A 14,030-nucleotide genomic window follows, 5' to 3' on the forward strand; every position below is an offset into this window, starting at 1 on the left:
CTGTTTTGCATGCTGCATCGTAGGCTCTTAATCCATATGTGTTGAAATAAAGAATAAAAGTTGCATGTTAGAGTGCTTTGTAAATCCTGATGCATACCCAAATACAAGATGCAGTTATTAGCTGAGCAACAGTCTATATACAACAGATGTTTTGTATATTTTTGTTCTGGTCAGCTGGATAAAAGCATATGCAGTGTGTGACTGTGTGCTGTCATTAAGGACGAGTAGATAGTGGTCACCCAGTGTTCACAGGGCACACATTTTGATATTGATTCATTTTCTACCCACTGAGCATCTTCTGTGTTGGAAATAATTAGAGCCTGTGAACTGAAGTGAAGGAAACATTTACCATGCTGAATAACCTAAAGTGAAGACAGGGGTATCTAATTAGTCTTTCTTGTGACAATCTTTTTTTAGATTAATATTCTTCTCTTTGAAAAGTCTAACAGTGGCGCTTATGTCAGTGACTCTGTTGATAATTAATAGTGTTCACCATACACCCCCACACATTCCCTCCAAAATATCCTTGTGTAACGCCACTACTGGAAAGAACAATTTCAATTAGAGAGGAGAGCTTCTGAAGTGTATATCACGTGGTCTATGATAAGGGATGTGTCCTATTATAAAAGAGAGAAAATCTCTGATAGAACATAATATTTTATGTAACATGCCTGGTATATTGTTTAACAAAACATTTTATGGATGCTTCATCAGGACATGACTTGATTAAAAAGCAGGACTAACATTCACCAACAGTTTCTTTCTTTGAATCCTTAAGATGTTTTCCTGTACTATTTTCACCCTAGTCACAAGCTTATTAACTTAGGAATGAGGTGACAGGGCCTTTGTTTTTGAATCTTGCAATTATAATTAATAGTAAGTTAAAGGGAAGCAGAAAGGTTATATTCAAAGTTTAAAGTAAAATGACTTTGTGGCACTTAGGGCAGGTGCCAGGAAGATATTAAGTAAGAACTCATTATTCTTATTAATTAGAACTTCAGGAAGACATCTTTGAGAAGGAAAATCGTTTTATGATTAGTTAGAAGAGGGATACCTATTTGTGGACAGAACTTGAGGAGAGGAACTGTGTTGTCTTCATCTCAGTATGCCCAGGGCCTCGCAGAGGCCAGCCCCAGTGACCAGCAACTACTTGATGCTGCCTGTGTACATGAAGGCAGGGAGAGGGGTCAATGTGTACATATTGTCCACTGTTTCCCGCAATACATTACTAAAAACCGCATTATGAAAGAGACCACCACAGAGCTTCCTTATGTTCATGTGTGAAAGTATTATGTGTGGGTCCTACATTTTTGTCAGAGGATTTAACATCAAATAGAGTACAGCAATGTCTGGTGTCTATCAAAACCACATGGAAACATCATTTTTCTCTAAATATTTACAATTTTAAGGACTGAATTTACTACCTGTGATCTTTAAAAGAGGCATGTGTAGATTATAGAAGTTTACATGAAGGGCCAGGTTACAATGAAGTGCAATAATGTTCAATAATAATAATAATAGCTAATATTTATGGAAAGCTGACCATGCTTAGATGTTGTTCCAACCGCTTTACATATACCAACTTATCCTCACAGCACAATACCCTTATGGGTCAGTTTTAGTATTCCCTCCTTATTTGTGAAAAGGAGAGTTATGTAGTTATGGCAGAGACCATATGGTCTATAAGCCTAAAATATTTACTCTCTGGCCCTTTCAGAAAACGTTGTCCAACCTCAGCTTTAGATCATAAGTACTTTTTTTTCCACTCAACTTTGATCTATTTCTCCACCACTCTGAACCTAACCAGTGCCCAACTTCCGGAAAATAAGTGACAATAGTTAAAACCTTTCACACATCATTAGAAAAATGACAAAAAAATTATCAGTGTTTTTGAGTTTCAAGATGCATCTCAATAAATTCCCTAGATAAAAATAAGACAATCTTCAGCTTGGCTTCTTCTCCAATGTTATCATCTAAAAAAAGGAAAGGGTTGAGGTTCTGAGCTCACTTTCCAGAGAGACATGGACTCTGGAGACAGTCTGCTCAAATTCATGTCCTCCCTCTGCCACTTCCTTGCTTTGTGACCTTGAGTAGATCATTTAACCTCTCTGTGCTCCAGTTTCCCTATCTGCAAAATGGGAATAATAATAGACCTAACTCATCGGGGCATTATGACCATTAAATGAGTTAATGTATGCCATTTGGAGGTCAGGAACTGACTCCTATAAATTGTTAGTTATTTCTCCCACTTTTCAACTTCTTTAAAAGACTGATTTAGAGATAAATAGAATGATGAAAGTTGAGGTCTGAATATACTGGGAAAATTCTCAATGAATTAAATGCCCATGGAATCAATGCTTATTAAATATCCTTCTACATTTATGCTTTATCTATTCTTTACAGAGAATATTTATTTATTCTTTGAAGAGTGCTGTATGAAAATAGGTGAATAAAACATTAATGCCCTCTGATAACTTAAAGTATAATACAAGGCTCATAATATTAGCACAAGAGAACAAATTAATGAGTTTATTAAGTGCAACATGTAGTATATTAGCACAAAAGCCTTTGTAGATCAGAATGTACGAGGGGTGCTACTCTTATAGGGTTTCTCTTATAGGACCAGAGCATTTTATTGTAAAGAGTAGGGTCCTCTTTTTACGACTGTTACGTCAGGTGGTACCCAGCTCTGATATATACACTGAAAATTCCTAGATGTGTTCTTTAACTCAGGACTTAATAATGATTAAATGACTTAAACATTTACTGGGAATGATATCTCCCATCTCTGTTACAAGAATTATTGATATTTACAGTACACACATATAAATAATAAACTATGAAAGACTGACACTAAGTAAAAATGTCTAAATTCATGATCCTCAAATTCAGACCATCCTGGATTCAAAGTCAGCCTCCATCTATTATCAAACTTGAGCAATTTACATAATATCTCAATCTCTGTTTACTTAGTCATAATATAATAAAACTAACTGTACTGAAGTAAGTCTACCCCGTCAGACATATGACAAGTATGAACTGAATGGCTAATATATCCCAGCCACTGTTGGGGGTGAGTATACAGCAAGTACACAACAAACAAACAGACATAAACCCTTGCCCTCGTGAGCTTTCTTTCTACTTGCTGTGAGAATTAAGGATTTAGTACAAATTCTGATGCACATTTAGTTTTCAAACAGTGTTGGATATTATTATTGTTAATTGAAGGTGGAGAGAAGGAGGAGGATTTCAGACACCAGTGCCTCATTATGGAGTTGATAATGACACTCAACTTCACTAAACTTCTGTATCTGGGGGAATATTTCTGGTCCGTGGCCCCTGACCTGTGTTCTCCATCTTGATCATCTCCCACAGGGAATGATCGGAATCAGAATCTGCAACTCTTGATTGGGGATCTTTATCACTATGACCCAGTCTTTGCTGGTGCACTTATTCTGTGACTAACTCAGTAACAAGTACTTGTTAATTGATTCCTAGGAGAGAATTAAATTCCCTTCTATACACGCTGGAAATATTTCTAATCACTTAAAGACCATTTCATAGATGATGTAAATTATACTTTTTAAAGAATAAAGTATCAGCATTTGACTGAAACTGGTCCAGAATGATTAGGAAAAAAAGTCCTATGTAATGTTAGAAAAGAAATATATGCACAGAGAAACCTGAGAGTGTGATTAGTATGATCAGTTCTCGGGAAGTTCGGGTGTTATGGAGGGGCCCTCAAAGTAGAAGGGTTCAGAAGAGTCTGGAAAAACACTTCCAAAACTGATTAACCAACAATAGGTTTGTGTTTATCTTTTTTTCCTTAACTTCTACAAGTAGCTTCCCCCACAAAAGTCATTTTGGAAACTTATCTTTCAAATTTCGTAAAGACATCAATGATTTTAGTTATCTTCACGTAAAGAGGGTAATTTATCATCTAGTCAAGTGTGCATGTGTCTGCCCGGAAAGCTGTGAGCTAACATACATCATACTCAGTAGCTTCAAGGATTTGGTTTGCCTTCTTATGTGTGTTTGAATATAGAATTCATTTCAATCTGACATTTTTTACCTCTCATCATATTTTTCTTCTAATTAAGTTCTATAAATGTATCCTCTCCCCAGTTTGAGCTGTAATAAATTCCTTTCCTGAATTGGCCTTCTGAAAGTCACAAACCAACATTATGATGAATTACAAAATGAATAATTTCCCTTCTACTATGTTTATTTTGAGCAGCAAAGGGCTAGAGAAAAGGGAAACTGTTTCACTAGAAAGAAGGCCCTGCTCATAGTAGTTACATGCCTGTGAGTTGAATAGTTCCAACACTGACCCCAGCAGATTTCCAAAACTGGATAGGTCTAATGGAAGGACATGATTTTTCAGCTCAAAATTCTGGGATTTAATGGTATTATTGGAAGGGATCCATAAGGAGAAAAGTTTTGCTCTCATGTAAGCCCTGGAGTTACTCATGTAGGTATGGACCCAGACCATGATTTCTTTGGGAAATTGATTTCCTAAAGTCTTTTTTGCAGAAGAAGGGAAAAATGCCATTCATAGAATGGACTGTGGGAGAAATGAATGTGTAATTCTTATTTTTTAAGTCATTATTTGTTTCACTTCACTATATAGGCAAGTAAATGCATCAGACTTTGATTTGAGATGGCTATGTTGAAACTGAACAATTTGTTGCTAATATTTAGGCTGGTATTTTAATAGGTGCTTAACATTGGACACATTCATTCCCATTACATTGTAAGGCATAGATGAAATGCTATATAAATAAGATTAAAGCATTGCCATAGATAAAATATCAGGCATTAACCTTTTAGACTCTTGATTTTAGAATGGATTAGCTTCAATAAATAAATAAACAGCCACAATGATCATAGTCTGGTTCAAACAATACTGCTTAATGTGTTAATCATTAATTTTACATACTTCTTTCTCAATTCCCTCTATGCCTTTATAGAGTGGGAATTGTCTTTTGCATCCTGAATTCATTACTGTAATTTGTGTACTGTGCATTGACTGAAGCAGATTTAAGTGGCATATTAGTGCAGAATTTGAGCTCCTTTTCTTTGTGTAGATAGTGGACCATGGAGTTAATGTTTCATTTATAGAATTTATTATAGAACTATGATAATGTGGTTATGATTCATGATCTTTTCCTGGATAATGCCTGATTTAAGATATACTATAGTCTGAAAAGAAGTTTGCTTTTATATAATAAGCATGGCTACTGGTCCAAATATCCTAACACCAAATTTTCATTGGCATAACTTTTCCCCCCGAAAGAAAAAAAACAGAATTATTGTTTCAAACCAGAATTAGACATGAGCATTCACCTAAATCAACCATCCCATTTTTCAAATGAGGAATCTGAGATCCAGTGAAGTTAATTAGATTGATGGCATTCAAGAAGCCATGAGCTAGAGCTATAGCCAGGACGTCGAACCTGGCTCTTCCGGCTTCTGAGCCAGCATTCTGAGTAAGCTGTCCTGCCTGGCTGAAATGGATAATCCCTGCCATTTCATTTGTTCCCAGTATGAAACCATTCACTGTTACCTCCCCATAACTACCTTTTCTTCTCTTTCCCTGTGTAGCATCGCCACGCACCCCCACAAAGACATCCTCGTCTCCTGTGGGGAGGACCGCGTCTGGAAGGTGGTGGGGCTCCCCAAAGGCAATGTGCTTCTCACAGGATTGGGCCACACCGACTGGCTTTCGGATTGCTGCTTCCACCCCAGGTCAGTACACACAACTCCCAGAGACAGCCTGATCTCTCCAGGAATGCACTTGTTTACTCTGTGTCTTCACTCTGCTGGCTTTTATTTATTTATTTTTCTTAAACCACTTTATTGAAGTATGAATAGGTGTACATATTTAATGTATACAACCTGTTAAGTTTGGAGTTAAGTATACATCCTTGAAATCATCACTACAATCTATACCATAAACATATCTATCATCTCCAAAAGTTTCTTCCCATCCACTTTATTTTATCATCATCATCATCATCATTACAAAAACACTTAACCTAAGATCTACCTTCTTAGCAATTTTTTAAGTATTCAGTAAGTATCATTTGCTGTAGGCTCTGTGCTGTACAGTAGATCTCTAGGACTCTCTCGTCTTGTATAAATGAAACTTGAAACTTTGTACTGCCACTTTTCTCTCTGCAACCCCACCTCTTCCACTGAATTTTGAAATGTGTAGATAAATGCTCTTTTGGCTTTCCTTATATTGACTTTAGATTGATTGCTTTTGATATTTAGTACATGTAAAACGTAGTCCACATGCTGATGCGTTTAAAAAGAGTGATAAGCTTCCCAGGACAAGCATTAGAAATGCTCCTTGTACTCATAAGCTCTGAAAAGGCACATGAATTTCAATAATGCATATCAATGTTTACTTTGCCTCTGTTAATCTTGCATGTTTTCCTTTTAGAATTAAGTTTTCTACCAAAAAGGATCAGGAGTCAGTGATCAATTTCTTTAAAAATTTCAATGATACTCAAGACATTAAAGAAAACAAAGCAGAACTGAAAGCATTGAGCCCTGTAATTTTCAGGATTCACGGAATTTTTGTACCAAAAGAACCGGGGCACAGAAGGAAAGACATTGTTAAACACACATATACATTATTCTGGTGGCAGGAAGCTCTGCCCACAGTTGCTTGTGGTCAACTGCTATCCCTAATCCCAACTGTCTTCTCTTATTCAACATTATGCTTAACATTTGTTAAGCATCTGGCTGTATCTGGCTCTTTCTAACAGTCTCTGGTCTAACTACTCTTGGAGATGCATAGTCTGTAGTGCAACTTCTCAACCATTCCATTGGGAAATTTTGGTCTTAGGAGGACATTATTCATTTATTTATTTTTTGTTTGCACAAGACGTTTTTTTCTTAAACCATCTTTGTCTTATCCTTAGTATGAATGTCAATGAAATTAGATTGAAATTAAAATAACTAAATTGTTCAGAAATTTGTGTGTTCATGAGAAGAGTAAACTAATTTTTTAATTTTAATTTTTGAAAATGTTTTTAAAATATAATTTTATCTTTGGTACTAGATGTTTGAATTTAATTTTTGAACATGTAATGCGTTCTGTATCTGGTATGTGGATAAACGAATCTGCACTGCCTCTCATGTCTCAGGAACATAAAGCCCATCTTGCAAGCAGAGACAACACAATTAGAAGTGTAGCCTATCACTTCTGTAGCTGCTGGGCATACTAATCAGATTTCTATAATACCCTGTCACCATGACAACCCGTGACTCTGAAATTTTCTCATTAGTGTTTGACCAGCACATGGTCCTTTTAATAGATCTTCCTGTTTTCCCAGTCAATTACTGAAATTAAAATGAGGTGAAATACATCATTATTCACTCATAGTATGAATTTACATTCAGTACTTTCTTTGGCAGAATTTTAGTAAAATGCAGCCACACTCCTTTTTTTCTAGTGCATGTGGGATAGAAATAATGGGAGAAAATACATTTAGCTATATGTGTTTTAAGTAAGAGATAATGAATAGCAAGTGTTCCATTTGTAGAATTGGTGAAAATAATAAATGATTATTAGAAACAACAACAAAAAAGCTCTTTTTTATTTGGGGTAGAGATCGGTTCTGAAGGAGTTTATATTTCAGGCCTCAGACATTTTATAATGCTTACTGTATGTAAATCAACACCGAAGACCATACATTATGGACTATAATATATATCATATATGCATATGTATACATACATAATATTTATGCCTTAAAAGTTGTTTCTGAAACTTAAATTTGTGATATTTGATTTTTACTTTTGCTTAGGTAATTTGGTTGGTAAAAAAATAATTTATTGTTAAAGATAATATCTTTCCTATTTATATACTCATCTATAATCAAAGAATCAAACATAAAATAAATTTGATTCAAATATGACACTTTAATCTGCAGTTGGATCTTTGATTAATAAATGCAGTCATAGTCTTCCTCAGAGCCCGTCTTTGTGATTAGCTTGATTCTGCTCCCTTGGATGAGGTCCAGAGTAGACACATTATAATGTGACACCTGCCTAATTCCTCTGCTTTTCACGTAGAAAAATAAACTCCTACATTTTCTTTATTTAATTTTTAATTGCAATTGTTCCTAGTTGAGTGTTTTCTGTAACTTCCAGTTGTATGTATTCCTGATTACTATGACATTCGAGCCACTGTGTCTCCTGCCACAGTGACATAATTCAGATTTCTTTTGGGGGTCAAACCCACTTGCTATGACAGTGGTATATACACTGAGTGACCCAAATCAGTCTTAGTCGTCTTATTTCCCTTGTCATAAGGGACACCTTCAATACATAAACGACAAACACAACAGGCATAATAATATTAATACCAGGCAAAAGAGGACTAACAGAAAAAAGTTAAACTGGGAGGGTTAACTAAATATCACTTGAGGATCAGATAATATGATGTTGAAATATATAAAACAAAGCTCGTAAATAAAAGAAGATTCTGACGAAAGTATAGTCATCAGAGTCAAAGACTTCAAAGTATATCAGTTTTTAATATGTCAAGTAAACAAAGTTACAGTGGAATTAGAGAAATTAATAAAATAGCAAGTGTATTTAGTATTATATATTGAACTTTATACTCTATGAAGAGAGATTGTAGATTCTTTGAAATCATTCATTGTTAGATTTTTAAAAATATATAACTCTTAAACCACAAATTTAACATAAATGAATTCTTCAGAATAACAAATATACAAACTCAAGTTTGTGAGCAAGATTCAATAGTAAAAGAAAATAAATCAATAACTGAAATATAATGAAATCTGAATTATTAAAAAGTAAATAAATGAATATTGGGTCAGAGAACTATAAACGGTTATTACCTAGTTGATAAACAGTCCCAAACACAATACTTATCAAACTTACGAGATGTAACCAGAACTGTGTTCAGAGTAAAATTCATCACTTTGACAGTTTTATTTTTAAATGAATAAAAAAAAGAAAATAAGTGAATTATGAATTTAAATTAAAAAGTACAACTGGTCAACAAATATAGAAAAGCAAAGAATGGATAAGTGAAAAGTAGAAATGAATGAATTAGAATAAAAAGAGTACATTTATATTAATCCAAAAGTTTGTTTTCAAGAAAAAATAATAAAATAAGGAACTATAATATTGAAATAAGTAGATAACTCAAAAAAAGAAAAAATACATGTAGGAAACAGAAATATTAACCTTAGCAATTTGGAAAGAGTTAAAACCACAAATACAGAGATGAAAAAAATATATGTTTGGAATTCTTGATAAAATAATAGATTTCTATGAAAATAAGCATTACCAATATTGAATCAAGATGGAGCAGAAACCCAGAATAGATTAATAACAGTGGAAGAAACTGAGTTCTAGAAGCTCTGCTTTTCATTCCCATCTTCTGAAGTTTTATGACTGAGTTTTAAAATCTTTATTTAAAAAAAACAAGATAAATTAGTTAATTTTTAGGTTCATTGAATTTTCTGAGGACAAGAAAAAAATGAAATTTTATTACTGGTTTCACAAACATAGCAAAAACATAATTTTAAATTGGGCAAGTGTAGTACCCCTGCCACAACTCTAGGCCCTTTTCACAATTATAGATGCAAAACTTTTAAAGAGAATGCAGAAAATGGAATTCAGTTTTATGTTTAAAAAGAGCGGTATACAATGACCAAGTAAGATTTGTACTTGAAAAGCATGGAATATGTAAGTGATCCAACTATGAGGACATCATATTATAAATTATACTAATAGTTAACATTCAAAGTTACTTTAAAGTTGTTGGGTAAAAATCTAGCATCTATACTTAAGACACAGATGTTTGCAAATATTATTAAGCCCCATGTGTTGGAATTGACAAGGAGAATGGCTTTTGGAACAGCTGGGAACTAAGAAGGTCTGGCAGGTGAGTGTAGAATCTGGATGCCATGGAGTCGGATGGGTCAAACGAGGAATGGGTGTTCACGGGTAATAGAGCAAAGTGGGGAACATAAAACCAAACAGGCAAAAATACCTAAAATCCAAATAGAAGCAAGGCCTCTTTGTCTAAGCCTTCGGTAGCTATGCAAGCATTGTTACTTGTCCAGTTGGTATTTATTCTCAATAAAGGTTAGCCACATTTTTTCTTTTTCCTAACGATAATGGTTATATTTTATTAAAATATTTTCAACACTGAAATTTTATAACATATTTATAAGTTAAAAAATAAAATGTATGTGGAAAACTTTTAACTATAAACACTATACAAATATTATACAGACTCTACAAATTGAAGGCAATTTAAAACTCTTAACTGCAAAGGCTGTATTCTTTTAAAATAACACTATACACATAACTAAATCATTGTCATCTATTGTTTACAGTACAATTGGTTTTGATTGCATCTAAGTTTTTAAGTTCCTTAGTAGAATTTGTGAATCAAGACACTTTTTTAGGAATGACGTGGGTAACTAATCACTGTAGAACCATCTATCATTACATATTTACCACTAGATGGCGATCATACAGTGGTAAGGTAAAGCACCCTTTGCATTTACTGGGTAGACTGATGAACTGGCTGTTGAAAGTGATTCATTGGTTGCTGAAAATGATGAAGGGGTGGAGCAATGCAGAGAATGTGCATTGGTGCTGCCTTTGCACTGTTGAAAGAATGAAATGTACAATGCCAAAAAGCAGGAACCTTAAGCATAATCCTGTGCAAGGTAGACGTCATGCTCTAAACTGCTAAAACATGGAATCAGAGTTTCAGGTTGCCCAAATTAGAATCCTACCTTCACCTTTGCTAGTCCTGTCAGTTTTCTTGTCTGCAAAATGGATGTAATAATGATATCTACTTTGTGGGTTAATTATGAAGGCTAAATTCTATCATATATGAAAAACACAAGTTCTGTTGCCTGGCACCTATATGCTCAAGAAATGTTACCTATTATTATCTTTTATTCATTGATAGGTATGTTGAGAACTTAGATCAGAAATTTTTATAAAACTGGTAGCCTTAAACACAGTGGGTTAGGAAGGAAAGACTATATTGTGATGTCTGGGTTACACCAAGCTAGAATTAGAAGAATGCTCTCAAACCATGAAACATTTGAGGATCATGTCTGAAGGTCTTACCAAGTTAAACATAAAATCATTTATAAACTGAAAAACAAATATAATTAATGCAAAAAGATGTATGTTACTCATCTGTCCTTAGCCCTTAAAAATGTGTCTCTTTAAAAATTGTACCAAGAAGCTCATCGTATTTTGCTTTTACAGAAGAGAGAAAGAATTCTGCATATTTCCTTTTTTTTAGGTTCTAGAAGGAAAATAATTGGCTAGAAACACCAAAAAAATTACTTTTTGAAATAAAAAGTATTTAAATTGAAAGCATTTAAAAATAAAATATTTTTGTTGTTTTTGAGGAAAGTAAAGCACGTAATGTTTGACCTGCTCTGTCCACAGGCATGTATTATTATTGTTGGCCCATTTAGACTAGCTTTGGGCAATTGAAACAGAGTTGTATATCAATCTCCAGGTTAATAGTAATAGATCAATAAAACGTACACTACACTACCTTAATAATACATCATTTGGTCTTTACCTAATAAAGGAGGACTGCTCAATGACAGTAACATGGTTTTGAATGTAAATACAATGTCCAGTTCTCTGGTACTTGAGGTTGCATTTTCTTTGATATGACCACAGCTTATTACGTGAAACAGCATGTATCTTCCCAGATATCTCTATAAAATGAAAGTAGTTGGGATTAGTGGTTTAAACAATTTCACAGTGCTGCATTTTTTTTCCTGATCTCACTGCCTGAGACAGAAACAGAGCTGACAGTATCCTGTTAAACATAACTTCTACCCTTATAAGCTGATTTATGAATTTGTGAGTAAATGGGTCTCTACAAAATCCCTCATACTCTCTCTTTGTGGTACAAGCTACCTGTTCATGTATTTATACAGTGCCTAAAACCATAGTATGAAAGCTCTCTGACAGGTGTATCGTTTAGTTATTAAAAAATAGAAGCATGGTTAACCATTTTATTTTCTATAAACATAAAGCCAAGAGTTCAAATTTCAAAAGATAATGAAGGGATTGACGTAACATTTCCCTACGATTGTGATGTTCTGAGCTTCAGAGGTAGATACTTTCATAATCCGGAAACCTCAGTAGATTTTTACCAAGATAATTTTGAGATATACCTATTAAATAATAAAATTCCACTTTATATTCTTTGAAGAGGTGTATGTTATGCTTCTTAATATAGTTCTTAATATAGTTTGTCACCTGTATGTGAAGAGGCTAAGCATAACAGCATACTTCTTTAAATGTTTTTCTGGTCTAATTCTAAAAGTAATACATGATCACCATAGAGAAAAGTGTTAAGAAAATAAAAATTTCCCATAGTCTCACAACTCAGTGCAAACTTGGAGAGACTGCCCAAGGGCTGTCCTCGGGCAAGTGGCAGAATCTGGTTCTACATATAAGAAGCACCTTCTAAAGTCAGCCTTGTTTTCATGTGTCAGTGTGACAAAGAACCAGGTAGGTCATTTTATTTAATCTCGGAGAGCCTCAGTTGCTCATTTGAAAATGGGGATTACCTACTTATAAGCTTTTCATGAAGAATGCATGAGAAACTCTGTCTAAAACATTTAGCAGACCTGGGCTCAGAGTAAGCATTTGGTAAAAGTAGCACTGTTGGTGTTGTTTGGCAGATTCTAGTCGAGATCTGTTTTCCTCTGAAACCAATATTGTCTCCAGGTCTATTGGCCTGTCTCTCTCTTTCTAGCAAGAAAAAAATGAAAAAAAAAATCTGAGGAATACTATAAGCTTATTTAGGGCAGGGTCTGTATCTTATTCATCTCTGTATCCTTGGGACATAGCTTATCAATTGAAACATTATAGGGAATCAATAAATATTTAAAATGAACAGAGTAGAAGATAATAGACCAGGAATATGACCACTTTCTCTCACACTCTTGGTAGTATCATGTGATTATACGGATATACTCACAAACATACACATGCATACACACACGCACCAGTTGTTACCACTGAGATCGCTTTATCATAGGAACTTAAAACCTAATATTAGTCCTTCATTTGACAGAAAAACCCTAAAATATAAAATCTTCTCTGAATAATATTGCACTGAGGATAAATTTCAGTCAAAAGTCCAATCATTAGGGGAAGAACTTCAAAAATCTCTCCTTCATAAAAGCAGAGAGAACACTGGCAAAAATCGTCACAATCAACTTTTTCAGAACTCTAGAAATTAACCAAGCATGGACCAATTAAAGGAGCATTTATTAAAGAAAAATTACTGCACCCGAGTAAGAATGTGACCTTTTTCATGTTTTAACTTGCCCCTTCCCTTTCTTTCCCCAACTCTGCAGTAGTCTTGAAAACCAACTGCTTCACAACCATGGTAGCAAGTAGCAGAGCAGAACAAGTTTGAAAAGCTCCACAAAGCCCCATTCTCAGAGAAATGTCACTATCTGAACTTTCAAGAAGCCCCCTGGAAACCCCTATTTGCAGGGCCTGTTTTTATTTGACCTGAGTCAGGGCTTACTTTGTATGAATGGACTATTTTCCAGGGCATTTGTAGGAAACAATCAGCAGTACATGTTTAATATTGCAGCTGCCTGAGGTAACAATAACAGTTAAGCAAACAAGAAGTTAAGCAAAATTCTTAAACAGAAAACCTAGATAATTAAATGTCCATAGGGAGCATTGAAACACTATCATGTTCCTAGGAATATCAAGGGACACATGCATTTGAAGGGCATGCTCAGGAAAGACTTGAGAAGGGTCTAATCTCTCACAGCTGGCTGAGCTGTGAAGTTCAGCTCAAGCAGGAAGTAAAGGCTAAGTAAGGCAGAGTTGCGAATTTCCGAATTTCCGGAGTGTTGAGCATGTGCCCCAACAGAGCCAGTCAACAAAGACTGGATGACTCATTCGTTCAAGGCATTTAAACATCACCTGTTTAATGATTAACGAAACAGGCAGAC

General features: G+C 34.6%; 1 protein-coding gene across 1 annotated transcript in view; it reads left to right on the forward strand.

Annotated features, from left to right (window-relative positions):
* SPAG16 (sperm associated antigen 16) overlaps positions 1-14,030 on the forward strand; it is a 922,479-nt gene that overhangs the window by 431,830 nt on the left and 476,619 nt on the right. Inside the window, exon 11 of the mRNA XM_061204724.1 lies at positions 5,605-5,748. Coding sequence (XP_061060707.1) covers positions 5,605-5,748 — 144 coding nt within the window. The remainder of the gene's footprint in view (positions 1-5,604; positions 5,749-14,030) is intronic.

This window comes from Eubalaena glacialis, chromosome 1 (genome assembly GCF_028564815.1).
Source record: "Eubalaena glacialis isolate mEubGla1 chromosome 1, mEubGla1.1.hap2.+ XY, whole genome shotgun sequence".
NCBI classification, from domain to species: Eukaryota; Metazoa; Chordata; class Mammalia; order Artiodactyla; family Balaenidae; genus Eubalaena; species Eubalaena glacialis.